This window comes from Patagioenas fasciata, chromosome 6 (genome assembly GCF_037038585.1).
Source record: "Patagioenas fasciata isolate bPatFas1 chromosome 6, bPatFas1.hap1, whole genome shotgun sequence".
Classification (NCBI taxonomy): domain Eukaryota; kingdom Metazoa; phylum Chordata; class Aves; order Columbiformes; family Columbidae; genus Patagioenas; species Patagioenas fasciata.
In genome coordinates this window covers 19,062,004-19,083,219 of record NC_092525.1, presented here as the reverse complement: position 1 = coordinate 19,083,219, position 21,216 = coordinate 19,062,004, and the positions used below count along the sequence as shown (strand labels likewise).

The 21,216-nt window shown below is 41.1% G+C and overlaps 1 protein-coding gene across 19 annotated transcripts in view; it reads left to right on the top strand.

Moving 5' to 3' along the window:
• Positions 1 to 21,216, top strand: part of NFIA (nuclear factor I A) — a 349,358-nt gene that overhangs the window by 280,614 nt on the left and 47,528 nt on the right. For 6 of the 19 annotated variants that reach the window (XM_071810108.1, XM_071810107.1, XM_071810106.1 and 3 more), the window contains 3 exons: positions 6,285 to 6,371; positions 7,448 to 7,486; positions 16,100 to 16,228. The exons of 4 other annotated variants lie outside the window; for them this stretch is intronic. In XM_071810108.1, coding sequence (XP_071666209.1) covers positions 6,285 to 6,371; positions 7,448 to 7,486; positions 16,100 to 16,228 — 255 coding nt within the window. The remainder of the gene's footprint in view (positions 1 to 6,284; positions 6,372 to 7,447; positions 7,487 to 16,099; positions 16,229 to 21,216) is intronic. 9 more of the 19 variants (XM_071810111.1, XM_071810114.1, XM_065841943.2 and 6 more) reach the window with 4 other exon arrangements.

Genomic DNA, 21,216 nt, shown 5'->3' with positions numbered 1-21,216 from the left:
CCTAGCCAGATCAGTTCCCCGAGGGATGCAGATTTCCAAGTAGAAGACAAACCAAAAACACAGAACAGAACACAAATTAGACAAATAGAATGGCTAAGTGGTTGAAACAAATGGTTTTGGGATCACTGAGTAAGGACCGTGACCTCCTTTTGCATCAGTCAAGGCAACTGTGAAACTTTGTGAAAGAAGCTCACCGCAAAACAGATGCTGGGCTATCTTAGGTAAATAAATTACCAAAAAATAATAATAAAAACCTCCCCTACACATTTTACAAAGCACAGCTGTGTAAATATTGCATGAGACAGGGGAGAGGGGGAGAGATGTAACATACACCCTTTTTTATGCAGAAGTTCTGCTCTGGGCACTGTTTATTAACATTCCCAGTACAACCATCACTCCACTGCGTAGCACACAGTGCCGCTACTGTGCTCTGTGCACACGTTTTGATCTTTGCTTTACAGGAGAAAACAGGCTTTATTTTAAAGGAAACATTTTGACCCAAAGTTAAAATGTGCACTGAGAGGTGTTAGGGAACTGACAGAAGACAATGTAGGACCAGGAACAGGACACAGACCATATTACATCTCCTTTTTTTGTTTCCTTTCCCACACTGACTCGAGATGCTCCTCTGGTTCTGCACAGAGTGAGGAGCAATCCTGAGATCTTAATTTCATTGAGCTGGCTACCTGCTGCAATTTTCCTCTTTCTCAGCTGCCAGATGCAGCACATTCCAGCCTACAGAAACAGTGCATCTGCCCACAGAGAGGAAAAAATGCCTTTTTTCAGGTAGACAGAAGGCTCGCCCTGCCCTGTCCGCTGGCTCTGACAGGAGCTGGTGGTAGACACTTAAGGAAAGAATACAACAGCAGGACAGGCTTCCAGTGACGCTTTTCAGAGCACAGCCCCACGGATTTTGGCAGCAAACCGCTCGGTTTCATGAGCCAGAGGCTCCCTTTGCATCTTTGTGTTTGACAGCCTTCAGTGGACTTTTCTTTCAGAGATGTTTTTAACCCATTCTTTATTTTGGCCTCCACAGCATCCCATGGCAGCAAGTTCTAGTTTTACTCGGTGTTCTCTAAGGCAGAACCGCTGCTTTTGTCTGCTGCCTGATAATTTTCCTTGATGTTCCTTGGTGCTTTTTGGGTTTTTTTTACTGGCAGAAGTAGTGAATAAATCATTCCCTGGCTACTTTCTCTCAAGTTCAGTGCTGCTCCAACACTTTGACCACAGCAGTCAGTGTGCCTAGGAAAGTGGAGAAATCTGTCTAGCAGCCTGTTAGCTCAGGTAACAATTTGGCTGAGTGGCTACAGAGCCATCCTATACCTCCAGGAATGTATATGTGCTGTGATAGCAGCTGGGTTGTTCACCCAGAGTGTGTAGCCTTTAACCTTGACCCGTAACCCCAGTGCTAAGGGCATGAACACAGCACAACCCGGTACCACCAAGCCTCGCAGAAGGATGCTCCAGCCTGAATAAGGGATGCTGTTTAAGTACTCTCAATTTTCTTTCGTTTTCCAGCTCCGCAAAGACTTAAAGTTCAGCAGTGTCTTCACCTAGTGTGCATTTTTATTCTGCTTTCGCTGGGGTCATGCTCAGGGTGTCCACAGCATCCTCCACTTCTGCTTGTCCATCCCGCAGTCCTCATGAGATTGTCCTCGCTGCCCTTGTCTTACATCTATGGTTAGTGTGATATACACCAAAAAGCATAACGTAAAAGATACTGTTGCTAAAGTCAACTAGAAAATTATAGGCTGTTTTACTGTTTTGTGCACAGTCTTCATTTGGCTCGCTGGGATTTGCGTGCAGATCTTCGAACCCCCGAAACCCAGCAAATGAGATGGTACCTGCAGTCCTCACGTCCAAAAGCAGATCTCTTGAAAGGCACAGGACTATTTTATATCAGCAAAGTCTTAGGTTTCACAAATAGAAGGGAAATAAATTTAATTTTTAGAGTAAGGATTTACAGTCAATGGGATCTGAAAAATATAAATGTATGGACTTTCTTTGTACTTAGTGTGACATCCCGTTTTATGATAGCAGCCCACGTTTGTCTCCAGGAGTATTATCTGTGCTGCAGTACGCTAATGCACCACCTCGCTTCAAACAGGAGAAAGCACTTTGGATGGAGTCCAGACTTAACCCTCTCTTACATCTTGCCTTTACTATTAACCAAAATAACAGAAAATGTAAGCAAAGCATCATCCTGACTCTTCCTCTGAACGTGGCCAGTGCGAGGTACATCTTTGAAGCAAAGGGCAGTGGCCATTCCCGCTTGTTTCATGACTCCTCTGTCTTGTTCAGCCCTTTCAGTCCTTATAACCTAAATCTCTTTTCCACTCCTTGAGTGAAAACCGCCCGGCCACACCTAATCTGAACGTGCTGTGCCAGGAGCTGCTTCTGACTGTCGAAGTCAAGGTTCGACATCGGACATCAAAATGATTCCCGAAGTCCCGTCATCCAGGCAGAATTGCAGATTCTGACCATTTGGAGATTTTAAAAATTAAAAGATCCCCAATACAGCTGTATTTCTTATGCAAATCCTTAGCCAAATGGGAACTCGTAAGTATTAAATAAATTGTTTGCCCTCTGTTAAAAAATTATCATCTAGAAACCCCGTAATTTGTGGAGGACAGGTTTTAAGAGGGCAAAGCATTCTTACAAACAGCATTTCTCCTGTGTCCTGTGAACTGTTGTGCTGTTGTGATTTTACAGTGCCATTTCTCTACTTTTGCAGGATTTTTCTCTTTAATGTTATGTGGAAAACCCTGACACTTAATTCAGAGTAAACAGTGGCAGTGACTGCTTAGAAACCTGATGTCAAATACACAACCACCCTGGGAAGTGAAAATCCATTGGTTTCTCATCTCTTCCAGTTGTTGCCTTCTTAAGTGCATTATTCATAGAATCAGCAATTTAAAAATGCACAGAAACATTATTTTTCCTATTCATAGCGTCACTTTAAAAAAAAAAACGGTTAAAAATCGATTTGCTGGCCTCTTGGGGTAATGCCGTAATGTTTTTGGCTGTCTCCTACTTTCTGCTGCCAGCTAAAAGTACCATCTGGCTTGTTTAGGGCCCTTTTCCATATCAGGTGCTTCCAAAATTCTCCCCAACCAGAGGATTGTTTCGTTGGGTTGCTTTGCCTGCTGAGGCATGTGTCCTGGGCTGGGAATCCTCCCGCTTCTGTTCCTGCCATCTTGCTGACGGTGGCGTGTGGATGTTTGGGCACAGATCTCGCTGCCTCTCTCCCGAGGACATTTGCATCATTGTCAGCTGCACATATTAAATTGATATGCAGGGCTCAGAAACACGTATCCCGTCTTTTGTCCCTTTTGTTTTGCGCGATTGTTGTGGTTTTAATTCTTCTTTGACACCTGGAATATCACAAAGCTGCTGATAATCTGTTGGCTACTAAGGGAGATGACATTGATAGAAGGATAATGTGTGTCAGACTTATATCGAGATAATTGCAGACACATCCCAAACCCTCGCAGCTCAGGGAATGAATATCCTAAATCCATTATTAATTTGGAGAGTCATATGTAGCAGTTGGCAGCGGCGTCATCCTCTCGCTGCAAGAGTCACTTGCGAGGGATTTTGAAAGGCAGTTTTTTGGTTAATTCTGCATTGGTGTGTCGAGTTATGCCTTGTATGAGTCCGTTTTGGTCAGTTCTTGTAACAAAATGGGGTTGGTGTCCTAACTCCTCCCCGAAGGAAGGCTCCCACGTGGGTTCTCCCGCACAGACGTGGGTACCAGCAGAGGAGAACTGATGCGCCATACGTGGGACCAGTTGATGGTGACACCTCCTCCTCAGGATCCTTTGTTTACTTAGAACTACAAATATACCCCTCAAAGGGTTTATGAGTAGGTTTGAAGTACTGGAGTTGCTCAGTATAGACTTCTGATGTGATCGTACAGCAGGATGGAGTGTGTTTTGAAACAGATGCTGCCGCGAGCTGTCTTGTCCCATTTCTAAAATGATCTGTGCCGTACGCTGCGGACTTTTCCTGTCCATCCATTAAAAAGTGAATTATGAAGAGTGCTGAGACAAACAGATAGTAGTTTAACCTTGTTAGTAAATATCAGGTAGCTGGTATATGCTGCTAGAATGTTACATCACAGCCTTTCTCTTCAATACAATACAGGTTTATGAAATTATCTTGTTACTATATAAACTGCCTTCGCTGTGTACATTCTTCCAGAGGTTTATTGTTCGTCGTATGTTGGCACAGCAGCATGACTCTGAAGAATCAGTTCACAGTGTGGTGAATTTTAAAGACTTGGGAGATGGCCATTTCTATTCTTCAGCAAAGGAATGGAAGCTTCTTTTTTTATCTGAGATATTAAAAGTTTCAAAAGATGTGCAGAAATGAAAAGGAAATAATAACCAAAGACTGGATGGGAAGTAATGCCTCAGAGTACTGACTTTGTCTGTTTGCTTGTTTCCCAAAAAACCATAATATTTTAAGCACAAGTTAATATTTTCAATAAAATAAACCTGTTTTGTGAACTAGGAAGATACTTGAACTATATCACACATTATTCATTTATTTTTGTGCGAGTGCAATAAAAATTTTACAAGCTGTAATCTTGTTCTTTTAATAGAGGGAAAACTATGCAGAATATGTTGCTTAGAGTATTAGATAAGCTACAGTGTGTTAATCAAATATTTTTGTGATATGAGGGCAGTTGAGAAAACAGTACAATTTTTGCTAATGGCACTGGTAAGTAAACGGATCTATCATTACATTGTCATGAAAAGTGACATTGAGCAGAAACACCCTGCCAATCCCTAGAAGATAAGTATTTAATGTAATTAGACAGACACTGTCTCCTTTGTTGAATGTAGCATTAATCACCCAGAGAAGTCCAACTTTATATGAAATAGCTTTTTCTGATATGCCTTTGTATTAGAAAGCTTCTTACATGGTTTTGTCATTATGATATATTTGAAGAAATGACTGCTATAGCTGTACGGTTTTCCTCATGACATATCTTGCTGTGCTGTGTTCCATAATATTTTTTTTTTTTTTATTTAGCAATGTTACATTATATATTGTGACTTGTTTCTAAGTCAAGAAACCTACACACATTTGGTGCTGAACCTCTTTGAATCCGTTAATGCATTCAACTTATGAAATATAAAAGAAACATAAATAGCTTCCATTATGTTCTTTGGTTCTTCCTATGTGGTGTTAGCACAGGTTCATTGTTACGGCATAAGTAAAATGTTTTCTTGCCTCAAATGCTAGTTCATAATATCACACCAAAAAATAACTTCTTGCTATGAAAACCTCATTGTTAAATTGATGAAAAATGTTGCCCCCTTCCAGTATTCATTGGCACTACATTTTTTTTTTCCTCCTCTGTTGCTTGTAATTTGTGCTGTGAAATGCTGTCTGGGTATGAACTGGTGTGAACTTGAATCAGTGCACAGCTGTGTCTTCCCACCTTCTCCGTGGTGCAGGGGGCTTTGAAGGGGAAGAACAGGGTTTAGTCAGAGATGACAGCGGATTCACCGCCTAACAGGTGGAGGTCACGTTGGTTTATTTGTTGGGATGAACAGAGTGCAGAGATGAAAAATCTTTGCCGTAATAAGGTTTAGGAAGAAAATGCTGACTAGTCTAAGCTTTGATTCCAGCTGACAGATCCTTTTCTAGTGTTCATTACTTGATTTCACAGTTCAGGCAATTTTAAGAGGCTTAAAATTATATTTCTGCTCTCCCCTATAAAACTTTTCGATCACTTTCTAATTTTTGCTTCAAGTAAAGTTACAGGGACTCCCTAATATATCACTCCTGCCTTTAGACTTACGAAGTCAATACGCCATCAAAAATGAAAGGATCAGGTTTTTTTTTAGACCCCTACTTTTACTGATTCTTTTTGTAAACGAAGTAAAAATTTCACACGTAGACACCGATTCGATCAGAAAATTAAAACTTCAGGAAAACTCCCCTGGAAAGTGGGTAGTTAAATAAGTGCGATGCTTAAGAAGTCGCTGCTCCTGTCTAGGCATACGGGTTTTTTACGTGACTGGTGGCAGCGTTAATGAAGCTCCACCACCCCAGTGCGCCCAGTTTCCATCACTGGTGAGCCTGCAAAGGGAGTTGCAGCCAGACCCCAGGTAATCAGAGCAGAACATCCTGATGTTTCTTCCACCACCACCACCACCACCTGCTTCTTACCTGCTGGAGCGGGCAGAATAGGAATATCTTTAGCCATTTGCTAAAATCTTCCCCCCACCCCTCAGACTTTCTATTACTTCTGCATTCATTCTTTGCAGGGAGAGGAAACTCACTGGTCAAACCCTTGGACACCAGAATAGTTGCATGCAGTTTCCCAGGGAGCCAGATAGCTCTAAAGCTTCCCAGTGAGTGACAGTTTCTCTCTTCTATTCTTCTGAAACATGTGTTTTACACATATACTGAAAAATGTTAATATCAATTTACAGCCAGATTCTTGCTTTAAAAAAAAAAAAATATATATATATATATTTATAACAAATCTCTCAAAGTGAATACAGTTAGAGCACCTCAGCACACGTCACTTTTTTACGTAGGAAAAAGTGTTGGATGCTCTTATACACGTAACATCATTGGGCTCAAAAGCTAGTTAGCTCATTCAGAGTTAGTGGCAAGAACACTGGACTTGCCAGCCCCAAACTGTGAAACCTTTTTTGTGTGACTCGTGGAAATCTCATGGGAGTAGAAATAAAAAAAAAATAAAGCAAACCAAACCAAAAAAAAAAAACGGGGAGGAGGGGGGTGTAAATCTGTGCATTTGGATTCGAGTATCTTCAATACCATGATATCAACTTTGTCCTAGAAGTCCTTGAATCACAAATCATTGGAGGCTGGGAGAGTATTTTGGAGAATTATTTCCCTGGGCTTGTACTCTGTTCTAGGCATCCATTAGTTACCACTGTCAGAGAGAGGATGCTGGGCCAGGTGGATCCCTGTAATCTGATTTGGCATGGCTATTTTTCTGTGTTCCTAAGCTCATGAGATCAAGTTATGTAGGATTATTTCATAATGCCAGAGCAGCAGTTTCTGAGGTTCGACAAAGCTATCTAGCAAAGTGTCTGATAAAAGAAAAATCCTGTCCCATACTGTAGCTTTCTTGGTCCAGTGAAGCAGCATCCTCATGCATACAAATCTTGTAAAGTTACTTCTGGTCGCTCGCTCCGTCCCTTCATTTTTGTGAGCTAAAGTGCCGTTTTCCTTTTTACAGCTTAATTGAACTCAAATGCACCCATTTTCTGCAATGTGGTATTTTGGTAATTCTACTATTTGCTTGTAAGTTTTCCCTTAAGCAAACTGCAAGCTTCCCCTTTATCACTTCACTGGGCCAAGATTTCACACAGTATCCTGCTTGCTACAAAATATGATAGTGTTCTCTCTCACCTTGTTTCTTTTTTCTTCTTTTACTTTTCTTTTATAAAATCAGGATATCTAAGAAACCCCGAACACCGTGGAGCACTACATGGTGGGTGTGCCTATTCAAACAAATGCCAATGCTCTTGTTCTCGGTGCATTAGACATTTTGTGTTGGTTGGGGGGGATGTACCGGGGGTCCCTCTCCTGCGGGTTCTCCGGTGTCTGGTGAGGAGGGAGCTCGTGCCGAGCACTTGGCCAGAGCAACAGCACTGATTTGTTACCTCTGCCTTTCCCATGCCTGTTTTCATGAAACTCGCAAGGACTTCTTCCCTCTGCCTCTCTGTCAGACGTGTTTCAAATCGCTCGGTCGATGAGAGAGGCGTTGGGCACATCCCGCACGCCGACCTGCAGGTGACACGGCCAGACACGGGTCCTCTGGAAACGATGCCAAAGCCAAACCGCTGTGCTCTGCAGTGGAACCTTTTATTTTTATTTTTTTTCCAGGGGGATTCTTTATTTCTCCCAGAATCCTAAAGCCATTGGGAATGCAGAAAAATGAGGCTGATCTCACCTCTATCTGATCCCACCTGCAGTTTGAGTCTCTGCTGCCAGCGTCGTTCCAGCAGCGCTCACCAGCGCACAACTGGAAATGGGCACTTTCCAGTAAAAGAGCACAGCAGCTGTGGGTCAGCTACAAATTATTTTTGGTGTTCCGAAGAAATGAGATGACTGTTCAGTCCTGTGACTGTCAAACCTGGGCAGTCATATGGTAAAAATACCAAGAACCACTGGATAGCAATACATAACAGTTCCATGAGTACACTCTTGACCTGTCAAATTATAAATCCATTTCAGTTTGGTACGATGCACATGAATTCAGTTTGCAGCTCTTCCTTTGGTTGGAATAATGTATAAACTCCTCACCTCAAATTGTGCGGAAATCAGGTGACTTTACAGTACATGGTAAATTACCTGAGCTATTTTCAATCCTGACCACAGCTTTTTTATTAATTAAAACATATGTTCGGTGGCAGTGTATACCGATTAAGTCTTCAAAACCAATATTAACACCAAACTTAGTCTTGTCATCATAAAAGTCATTTAAAAACATTACCATGCAGTAACTGAGGTCACAGGTCAAAAAAATCTGCATATTTACCCATCTCCATTTCATGCCTTTGACGTTTAGCAGCCATCATGGTTATATATAGCCCGGAGAGCCAATGGTCTTTTGATGACATGCAAATAATGAGCAAATTATTTTTCAGGGAAAAAAAAAAAAGAAAACAACAAAACAACAGCAACAAACACAGAGAAAATTTGGCTCCATCCTCTTCAGTTCCTAAAATTCCCTTTAGTATCACTTGCAATTTAGCATCCATATGCAACTCAGGAAGGGAAGATATGGTTGAAACATAAATCTATTCTGGGTCTTTTACTTGCAAAAATATCATACCTCAGCTATAATCATATGCAGAGACTTTTTAGAGGGCTTTGTAAATGCCATCCAAATTTATGATGGCATTTTTTGCCTTAGAGCTATAGATGTTCCATCCCCAAAGCACCCACATAAAGGTATATTCTCCTATGGATGGCTGCAGTTTGTCCCTGCTGCTGTATCCAATCTGCCAAGTAGGCTGAAAAACTCTCAAATAACACTGGAAATGAAACAAATGTAGTCATGAATTTTAAATTATGAGATGTCTAAAGACGTCATTAGAATCTTTTTTAATTCTTATTACAACAGATATTTATACAATGCAAAGTGAAACAGAAAGTAACATTAAATCAAAGGGAAAATTGAACTGTTATCTTGCTGTTTATTACACTTCTCATTAAAGTTTTTAAATATAAGACTCGTGAAATTTTATTTGGAAGAAATTGGTAGTATGTTTAGTACTACTTTATTAGTTATTGAAAGAACCACTTGGATGACAAGGCAGGAATGAATGCTAACCTAAGAGATCTAAAACAATCCAGATGATGCTGTAAATGCAGATACAAACAGATAAGGCTATACACTCTATGGGAACATTGCACCGGACAATTTAAGGCAGATGTTAATGGGGCAGGGTTTAAAATAATGGTGAATATCGTAGTGTTCAGTTTTAAAATTCTCTAGGCAAGATTTTCCATCAGTATAAACTGATATTTCTCTCTTGTAAATGGAGCAGCGCTCATTTGCAAAGGGAGAAATTTCACCCTTCTTTTTCCTGAGTGACATCAGAATTTTGATTCTAACTTGAATTATCATTTTTGGCTAAAAATTGCTGAGGAGTCCAAAAGCATTTAAAAGCTAAAGCCATTGAATCCATTTACTGCGCCTTTGGCACCTCTCTCTCTCAGTCCCTTTTGAACATTCTGGTCCTCATTTTAATCAGTCTCTTTTTATTAAGTCCTTTGGCTCATTTACTTGTACGTGCATTTGCTTTATTTTATTTGGAACATTTCTTTTGTAGTGTCTTGGAAAAAAAAAAAAACGGAGTTGTGACATTTCTTTTGGATAGCTTCTTAAGTATCTGGCAGTCACCTCTGATGCGATGTTGATGGGTATGGATAGATTAGCTCTGTTTTCCCAATGATCTGTCAGATGTCGAGTTCTGAGGAAGCTGGTTGTGTGTGTTGGTGATGCATATGCAGGAGTTTGATAAGTGGATAGAGGGGGAGCTTTCGTTTTTTTTATTTCTGTAAGATTGCTGTTTATTAAGCTGGATTTAGCCTTGTGAAGCAAGGTGCTCGCTGGCAGGTAGTTAATCAGTGGTCACGGCAACTCAGGATGCGACCAGGGAAGCAAATATCCATTTAGAACGTAGAAACTAAAGAGCACTTCATTAGGATGAGTGAATTTCCATCTGTGTTGTATTTTGTGTATACTGGAACAACTAATACAGTAAACTGATGGATGGCAGTTAGCGTGATCATATCTCAGTTGATGACAAATAAAGTTTGCTCAGCACTAAGTGGAATAGACTTACTCCGATTGACAGTAGTCTAGCCATCAAAATTTCAAGAAGCTCGAAATTATGAATTCCCCATGAAAAAAAGCAGCTGACCAGCATTTCTGTTGATACCGATTTCAGTGAAATTGCCAGAATAATTTGCACAGAAGGATGAAAATTCCATTGTCAAATTCTTCCCATGTACCAGTTTTTTCTTCCACAGCCAACCTGTTTTCTGCATCATCTATTTGTTCTGCATGTTGTTGAGTTCATGGTTGACCTGGTAATAGCTGAGCTTCCGTGATTCCTTTTCATAGTGTCCCTTGAGAATGAAGGTCCAAACCATATTTCATTCATAGCTGTTGTTATGAAATCTCCGTCAAGAGTCTAGTGGCAGAAAGCTACTGGGAATGTTGGGGTAATTATCCAAAAGTCGTCTTTGGAGATCAGTATTAGCTGGTCTAACAGCGTGGCTAATGTGAGGTGGAGTTATTGTTTAAGATGCATGCAGTCACAATAACGTCAGTAATTAATCAGGTGAAATTGGATGGAGATAGATTTGGAGAGAATGGGAATTGTTCTCTTGCACTGCTGCGACTTTCTTTACTCCATCAAAGTTAATCCTAATTTCAGTGTCTCTGTCAGTAATGTGCATAGGTGGATGGAAAATAGGTTCGTAGATATTTATTTGTTCTGGGAAGGATTCGTGCATTCAGTTCTCACGCATCATTTTCTGGTCCATTTAAATATATATCAGCCTCATACATGAACATTTGAAGATCTTTAGCTGTACTCAAGGAAGACTCTTATGTCGTGCGTTTCTAGTACTGACAAACACAAAGGAGGTAGAGGAATTAAAACCATCACAATGCTCCAGTGCCCCTTAGAAGATGAGGAACATGAAGTATTCCTGGGCATTCACTGATTAAACTTGGGCTGGAGGTTTGCGAAGTGCAGAGTTTTGGAAAGTCTTACTGCGGGACTTCACCATCCGTGCAATGGCTCCAGTAACCAGAGTCTCTCAAGGACAAGGATCCCATTGACGCTTGCATTGTGCATTGAGCAGAAGGGTGTGATGCATGATGTGGAATGAACAAAATAACTCGTATGTTTAGGGAAATGCCAAATTAATGAAAATTCAGAAAGCTCTAATGTTGAAAAGGCACACAAATTCCTTGATAGAAATATAATGCTGCTAACAGTTTCAAGATTATTGTTGTCTGAATTTTCTGCTTATTGTGTACTGCAATTAAAATTCTTTTCAACTGAAAAACCAATGTCAAATTAATATTTCCTTTTGGAAAAAAATACGAAAGTACACATCTTGTTCCATTTAGCACCATCATGGTCTTTGATCTGGTTCCCTCTGTCCAGTGAAAAAAATGGATTCATGTTAATGGGAGCAGGCTAAGACCATATATGTTTGGCTTACATATACAGTCACATGAACACAAGTACAGTAAGTTAAAATAACACACCCACTCAGACTTCCATCTGTATTTTATGCCACAAATCCCTCTATTTTCTTTTTTATTTAGCAATTAACTTCTCCATTTATTCTGTAGCTAAAAGCTGCCATAAGATGAAAATAGACTAAGTTTGATTTTCTTCTCTCACACTCTAAATAACATTCAGAGGAGACTCAGACCTGAATTATGGAATCTACGTTTCCTAAAAGTGCCAGGTGTGACCGTGATTTAGACACCGGTCCCATACACAGAATAGTACGAAAGGCTTTAAAACCGCACCTGGGTTACCAAGCCGTCGTGTTCTGGCTGTTCTTGTTTATCCCTCGCTCGCAGCAGATGGATGGGAAGAGGCAGGGAACGGGGAGGTTCCTTGGCTCTTTTCCTGATTCACTGGCCAGCGCAGCTGAGACAGACTGGGAATATTGTAATTTGTTGCTGCCCTACACCGTAGAGGAGAGTCAGGACTCAGGGGTGTCCTCATGGGCTGGCACTGCCCCTTCGGTGGGGCCATGGGAGGTCCTGAAACCTGCTCCTCAGTGCAGTGGTCCCCAATATTCCTTAGCTCTCAGGAGCAATGCCGAGGAAAGCCGTGTGAGCAGCAGCATCCTCCCTGGGCTCTGCCCGGGGTAGCTGCAGTTTTAACTTTTTAATTTCCTGCATCCCTGAACAACGCAGGAGGGGAAGCTGCAGCCTGGGGACCACTAAATGTGTTAAAACTCACTAGGTATGGAACAGAAGACCTCTAAAACTAGCCAAGAGTCTCCAACGTGGGTGCCAAATATTAAAAAACACCTAATTCCGTATTTAGTTATTTATCTTAGTTCTTTCATCAGGGTCATAAATATACACCATGCCGTCTCATAGGTGGCCTGATGTTCATAGGCACTGGGCACCTACGATGCTAACTCAAGTGTTGAGACTGCTTAGCTAAGACTGAGACTTGTAGTATCAGATTTGCATTTTTCTGGGTGATTAAACCTGAGTTCCCTCACTCTTAACTCCCGAAAGGAGCTTTGATAGAATGACCAGCGTTGTAACATATGGCTTAGCAAGGGGGGAAAAAAGAAAATGAGTATTAGAAATGGATGGACTAAAGAATACGCAGGATATATCAGGCACATTAACCAAACATATGGTGCTAAATGAGATATTTTTTTTAAATTGCAAAAAATTTGACATTCCTGGCAGTCTCAAGGATAATGTGACATGGCTGTGTTAAATTTAGAAGAATGGGACATATTTTGGCTTGTTCTTGAAAACCTTTTTCTTGCATGCCGACTGTATTTCTTCTTTTATTAACCCATTCAAAGAATGTTTGAATTTTGCTACTAGAGCACCATGCTAGCGCAACATAAAACGTGAATGATGCTAATTGCTTTGCACTGCCTAACTTTCTGTCATACCCTCCCCTCTTAAAGGACAAAACATGCTTTGGAAATGAGCTGGCAAGCTCATCTTATTCTTTCTCTTGGTCAATATTAAGTGATGTAATTAAGCTCCTGTTTGCATATTCTTCTGAACTAGGAAGCAGCCATTTTTTTCTTGAGATCTGATGGATGTGATCGCTCAAAATAAAATGTGTCATTACAAACCACAAACAAAATAAAAACATGGTAGAGTTGGACCGTTCCAAACGAATACATTTCAGAATACCCTGAAATCAAATAAACAAACAAACAAGCAAACAAATAAATAAATAAAGTAGTGATAATAATGGCAATCAGAACAATGATGGCAAACAAATATATAGCAAAAGCGGGAACCAATTATCAGTGCTTCGATTTGTCTTTCTACTCAATTTTACACAATAGCGTTAACCTTAAAATCTCTATTTTCACATGAAAACCTTATAACATCCCTGCCCAGATGAAGGTGACACTGCACGGCATTGCCACGGTCCAAGGTCACTCACCAGCTTTGCTGTAGCTCCTCAGGTTCCAGTGTTGGGACAGCATCACATGAACTTACTACAGCTTTAAATCCCTATTTAATTCCACTGTTCTCTCTGCCCTTTCTCCCTACCATGGTTTAGATGAGTCGAGCAGGTTTTTTAGCACAGGGCTAAAAGAAGAGTTTCTTCACTTTCTCAGAAGCTTTATAGTCTTTCCCATAACCCTGATTGAGGGTATGGGAAACAGCAGGGAGTTCATGAGCCAGCTGAGCCATACGGTGCATAGACTTGGAGATATTACTCCTTCCATGACCTCTGTGGCTTGCCCAGGACACAGGTCCTCCTGTCCGCTCCTGGATCTCTGCTCGTTGACCTTGTGTCTCCACACCCGAGTGCTGCTCAACTGTACAGTTAGAGCAGCCTAAAAGCGTATTTTACTGTGATAATGCCTGTGCATAAACAGCCACTTCTTCTGGCCATGATGTGTTGCACTTAGAGGGATGGAACCTGCTACGTTAAAACCTTCCTGGGGTGGCAAACCTTCCACGGCCCAGCACAGAGCAGCTGTACCCATGGCCATGCTGCCAGCAGTGAGCTCCTCTACCCCTCCCCAAGCACAAATGTTGTCACCAACCCTTGGTGTTTCCATCCCTAGTTCCTCCATTGTAAGGAAGTCTGGATCAACAGCACTGTTACTTGTTTTGAGTGTCCTAGTCCAGAATACGGACACTCAGAGCAGTGAGTGACATCCCAACATGTGATTTGAGCAGAAATTCAGCAGGCTGCATTGGAATATTTCATTGAAATACTTTATTTCAGTCTTTCTTACCTCCAAACCAAACCAATTCCCTTTGCTTTTGTCCCTACTCCAAAGTCTTTAAGACTGATATGAAAAAACCCCAACCCAGTATTTTTCTCGCACAATAGTCTGTCAGTTCTAAACTTTTATTCTTAAAATATTATGTCTGCAACCATTCTTGCTATGAGGAAAAAGCCACCACAGCAGCAAAACCTCCTAGCAAACAGTTCAGGACAGAAAGCTGCAAGTACAGCACTGGAACTCTAACCATTCCCTTACTTTATTTAACTTTCTGAAATATAAACTGCAAAACCTCACTGAAACCATTAAGACCCCAGCAGCGCAGCATATAAAGTACAAGAAGGCTCCTGCATATTGCAATCAACATCCCAGGGACTATAAAACTAGTATTATTAAATATAAAGTTAATAATATCGTCCAGAGATAATATTATCCAGGCCTCTTTCTTTACTTTTTAACAATTAAATTCTATAAACTATAGAGCTGGAAATAAGGTTGAGTGACTTTGCTAGTGGAAGTTCAACTTCCACATTACCCGATATTTTGCTTTTGCACCTGAAACCTCAACTAATCTGCACCTTTGTTTTGCTGTATCCCTATGGATATGCAAAATGTCTGATGTACTGTATATTATGATAATTATGTGTTTTCAGAGTACGTGCAGATAATCAGAATACTCACATGCCTCTAGAACGATAAAAATAAAGAGAATAATACGGACACACATACATATTCTTCATCTATATGCTGTAATATTCTTTTATCCAAGCATAAGGCATATGCAGAAGAGGCATGGATTTTAAGAGCCTATTGCAATATATTCATTCTGCTAATTTCTTTGGTGCCACGGGCATGATATAATATCAACAGGAGTCATTCTTACAGGGTGTAACAAACCGGTCATATTAGCATTACAGCATTTCTGCCTGTCCACGGGGGAGGTTTCACCCAGTGGCAACTTAACTCTGATTTCCATTGGAAGCCTTTGATATAGTTCAAGGGCATAATAACAACGCTGAAATAATTCCAGTGTGGCTTCTAATATCAAGATACAAATACCATTCACCCTTTAAAAAAATTTGAAAGCAAAAGGGAACCACATAAATATATTACTTTCAAATACCTTTGAAGTCAAGAGAGTAAGGAGAGGCAGAGTTTGAACTTAGAAAACTTCATTCTCTAGTTGTGCCTTGAGTCGTGCAGCACATTTAAAAGATCCATTTGCAATAATCTACTAAACCAGTGAGTGAAAGACAGAACTCATAAAAAGCCTGTAAAAATCCAAATGCTCCAGCTATTACAGATTTCTAAAAATAAAACAGAGTAGGTTTCAGTAGCAATAATAAGCTGCATCTTATCCATATTTCAGATTTAAAAGAAAAATATGGCTGCCTTTTAGTACTCATTGCTCAGAGCGAACCATGGCCGCTTCTACCTCAAAAAAAAGACCACAAATAAAAGTGAGCTTTTGGCTTGCTGTTGTATTCCGTTTCGTTTGTCCTTTAAGTTTATGTAGCTGCTTCTGCACCCACTTTCACAATGCATAGGCTGTCGTTCCATGACCTAGCATTATTAAATTGCACTTATCAATCATTCTTGCCAGGAATGCCATCGCCAACTACATTAAAGAAGTCAGAGAAGTCTGGTTTCAGCAGTCCCTCGCCTTCGCAGACCTCCTCCCTTGGAACGGCTTTCACACAGCACCATCGACCTGTCATTACAGGACCCAGAGGTGAGGCCTAACCCAAGAGCCCCCAGGCAGGTTCAGCATCAGCCACAGCACCCAGTGTCCATCCCAGCACCTTTCCACGGAAAGTCACCTCCACGTGTCACGCACCCAGGGAGAGGCTGTGCTTCAGGAGCTTGAGAACCCGAAGGTTTTAGTTGTCAAGGCCTGTGTGTGGTTTTACTAGGCTGGGCTGTTTGGTTAAACTGATGACCATTCAACAGGGTCTGAGATGGAGATGCTGGTTTCTGGGCGCTTAGGGTTTTATTCAAAGAGGGTGGGGAAAGGGACAGAATGCGTTACACAGTGTCTTCTGCTTGTGTCCACTCATGACATAGATTCAGTGGAACTGCTGGAGATCAGGGCCCATCACTCATTCTGAACCATGCCAGTCTTCCGGCACTACGGCTTTGTTTCTGCCAGTCATTTCCTGCTGGTGTTGTTGGTATCAGTGTGCTGAAGAACCGCCATATTCGGGGATTCCTTTGAAGTTGGTTCAAGCAGTGCTTTGGCTGGTTTTCTTCACAATACTCTTCTGACTGACTTTCCAAGTAAAAGAGATGTCCTCTGGGTCTAGATGTGCTTATACATTTTTGTTAGAAAGATGCATTTGCATTTAGCCGAGAAAAGTAAATGCAATACTCAGCTCACATTTGAAAAGGAACTCACTTGGGCATAGTAATACACACAAATGAATGAATCTTCTTACAAACCACTTTGGAAGATATAAAAATAGGAGTGAATGGTTGTGACATGTTTCTTTCTGCTATGAAATTTTGTCTCATTTAGAGAAGATTATTAAGGCATTGGTCGAATGGTGAAGCATAAAAAGGCATATTAGCAATTCATCCTAGAAATTATTTTGAAATGTCTCTTTGGCATTAGTGTGGTTTTACTGAGGGCAGCATAAACCAGGAGGTGCCTCTTTGTCTGCACAGTGCAGGTGATGCGGTGTGAAGTGGTGGAATTGCTCTTCAGTTGAGGTGAGGTCAGAACTGCACTTCTTGGCTACTCGTGCTTTGTTAAATCTACTCTTTGTAGTTGGATTTGTTGTGGTTAATCACATAGAAATTATATCTTACCCTTAGACACACACCTAGATCCTCAAAAGTTATTTAGGCTTCTAAGTTCTGGACAGATTTCCCTTGAAATTTGGATCTGACTATCTGGCAAATAAATCTTCTTTTAAAAGCCTGGGTAATTGGTGATATAAGTATGAATAATATGAATGTTCCATTAACATTATATTCAGTTCACATCAGCTGAGTGAATTTCTGTCTTTTAGAACTTCAGCATTTTAGATTTGAGTTGTTGATTGATTAGTTAATATGCCTTTCTGTATTTAGCTATGTTTTACCTCACACTTATTTATTAAGGTCATTGAATGCCTTTGTCTGCCTGTATTTAGACCATTTGTGTTTCAGATTTTTGTGTGGCTGAGAGAGGAAGTGTATCACTGGTGAGGTCTTGTGTAAATCTCATCTAGAGTCTCTTTTAACAAGGCTTTTTCTGTGCACCAGCGGATATCCATTGGCTATGTGAGAAGAACATTCAAAGACAGCCAGAATTTGAAAGAGCAAATATAGTTATTACAGTTCCCAAATTTTGTTTGTTTCAAAGGAGATGTTTTTACTAACTCTATAAAGAAGTAACACAGTTTCTTATCATTGTGGTTCCTAACAGATAAAGCAAAAACCCTTCTTCTGCAACATCATTTAGAAGCATCTTCTATTTTATGCTTCTTCACAAGCAAAGTCTTACAGACTTTCAGGAACAATCCCTCTGAATCCATCCATGGATTGTTTAAGTGTCATCATCCTGGAAAAATCTTGTTCCAGACTTGGTTGGTTTTGAACATTTCTCTTCAGTATTCTTCTTCCACAGCACACTGGCGGCGTTCATTTCTCTTCTACAACAAAGGGTTAGCAAAGGGTAATATACTGAGATGGATTATTTTCTGTAAATCCAGCTTTGTCCCATTCCCTACAGTGTACTTTAGGACAGTAAGCAGAAGATAAAAGGTTTTCAGGTATCAAAAGTTGCAACAAAAGTAGTAGAATGCGATCAAATAAGAGACTATAATCTTTGAGCAATGCATCTCCACTGTTAGTTACTGGAAGTTGTACCTTTCTGCAGAAATCGCAGGTATAATATAGCACACACAGGTTGCGTTCTCTTTGGATACACATGCATAATGTAAATGGTCAGTGGCAGATTATTCTGAGTGGTCTTCAGAAAAGTAAGAGCAGGATTTAATCTTCAGTCGGTAGAGATATTTCAGAGAAGGGAAAGCAATGAGTAAGTAGGTCGCCATCAGAGTAAGCTCCTCAGCCAAGTGAATTATTACAAGAAGGTTCGGTCTCCTTCTGATGTTCATATGTGCAAGTTTATCGCTTGGATGTGTGTATGAGATGCATTTGTAAAGCACGATCAAAATAGACAGCAGAGAAGAAGCTGTAGACTATTCATGGCAGGTGTTGTCATTGACAACCAGTGATTTATAACTTCTCAGGAATATTCCCAAATCTTTCAAGCATTTCCAAGTATTCCTTAGAACACAGGGCATGTCTTAGGCCGGTGTATCCCAGGATACTGAGTGCCCTTCCCAGTGATCCCCGCAATGAATCGTTTTCGAAACAACACTTGCTTGGAGAAGGAGCAGATCTTTAAGAGGATTTCTTTGCTAGAAGGTGCTCCACACAATGAACCAGCTGGAAAACCTCTGTTGCCGTGCAGTTGTCTGTGCTGTGTTGTGGAAGGCTGGGCACTGGTTTTCTATCCGCGTTGGTGCTGCTGCCAGTACCCAACCCAGCTGGGCAGTAGCCAGCGGAGAGGATCTGAGCTGGCTGACCAAAGGACCAGATGTGCAGTGAGTGCTGGCACGGGGATGCCAATGCTTCAGTGACTCCTCAGTAGTTCCAACAGATGGTGGTAAGATCCAACTTTCTTTGGTGATAAGCTAGCAAAGTGATTCATGGAGCCTCACTTGATGATGGCAGTTTTTTGGGCATGACTCTATGAATGCACCATATGTCTTCTCTGGACCAGTGTGGTGAGGATTCAGTGTCTGGCAGATGGTAAATTGATCACCTATAGGGTGGCTTTAGCATCACTATCAGTTTTAGGATTTATTTCAGAGCGTTGAAAATTCAAACAGTTAGATCTTTGTCTCCTACGCATCATACTTTTGTTACCTGCAAGTTAGATTATTTGGTGGTCAGTGTGGCTCACCAGATTACACCAGTATTGCAAAGCCATCATGGATTGCTGGCATCTTACAAAGATTCCCAGACATCAGCCCACTTGAACTCTTTACCAGACAGTGAAGGATTTAAATACGATGGGTGACAGCAGTATTTAAATAAGAGGTTTTAGGTTTCTGTGAATTGCTACTTACACTCTAGTGACTTTATATCTGGAGCTGGCTGAAACATTAAATTGACCACGATCTTGTAAACCTGGGATACAGAGCAGCCTGTGCTGTAGAGCATTCAACCATTGCCACAGAATACGACAGCAAGCCAAAAAGCAAGGAAGAAAAGGCAAGGAAAGAAAAAAAAATATGAATGAGATGGTATGTTAGGAAGATAAATGAAGGAGAAACACAATTACAAGAAACAAGAAATACTGCACAAAGGGAAGAACCCAAGGAAGTGGATGTGTGAGCAGAAAGCAAAGAAGGGTTGAAAGTCAACTAGTGGAGCGGTTCCCATTATATTCATTTCTCCATAGTAAGCATTGCCAGTGAGATTTTTGTCAAGACAAGGCCTACCAGGGAAACTCTGCAGGATAGTATAGTACTCTCTGTGCCAAAGTGGCAGAAACTTAGTCACGTATGTGGGAAGACGTTGTGCCCATCTCTATCAAAATGCTCCCCAGAGTCACCAAAATATCAGTGCTTGTTAGGTGTCCTGTCTGCCTGCTCCAAGCAAATCAAAGCGGTAATTCCTGCTAACTCACTCCAGAGCTACACAGTGTAAAGGATATTTTGTAATATCCTATTCATACAACTATCCATGACTGCTCCTCGATGCTGTCAGACTGATGTAACCTTCTACTTCCCTCTGAATTTTTACAAAAGCAAAGTGGTGCAAGTTCGTTCCGATACAGACGCCTCAGATCAGGGGATCATAATGTAAGATGGCCAAAAGAGGAGAGAGGCACCCCACATGAGTAAGAAAGTTGAGTAGAAACCATAAATCGCATTAACGCTGCCCAAGAGAAGAGCTAACCCAGCACCAGCGCAAAGCCGTGCTCCAGTTTGCAGTGTCAGGGTAGCTCACTGGCTAGGTGAAGGTTGTTTTGGGGGGGGGTGGGATTTCACTCACTTCAATATAACACGAAGCTGAAGGAAAAACAGCTTCCTAACAGATGGCCTCAAGGTCAGGGTTAATACTCGATACCCTACCCGAACTGCCATCTCCTCCCATCCCAGGCAGGGGTGGGCAGAGGGGAAGGCTTGCAAATGGTTAAAGCTTCAGCTAAACAAAAGTCAGGAACCGTGTAATTAAAACTCTACCTTTGTTGTATTGTACAGAGTTAGCCTGTGACATAGGAAATATTTAAAGGAGCGGGCTGTTCAGCTAATTTGTGTGTGAGTGAACTGCTTAGGCAGTCCTATCCTAAATTAACTCTAAGACCACCCACTGAGATTGCCTCATAAAGGGCCGTGATTGCTCAGCTTCGTTTTGTATAACCGTTCAATAATTACTAGATAAATGCATAACTAAAAGCTCTATTACACTAATAATTTGTACTGAGATAGATGTGTGGGACACCATGCTGGGTTAATTTGTCATCCCTGCAGCAAACTTCTAAAGAGGGCTCTTTTGCGGAGGAATTGTGTTAATATGTTGCTCCAGTGAGGACATGTTAGAGCAACAAGATGACTTGGTCGCTTAATCTCCTAAAGAGGCAAAATGCCTGGAGGGTAAGTGCCAGAAAGAAGAATGGGGGGTGATTAACACAGTGGACCCAGATTTAAACTCATCCTG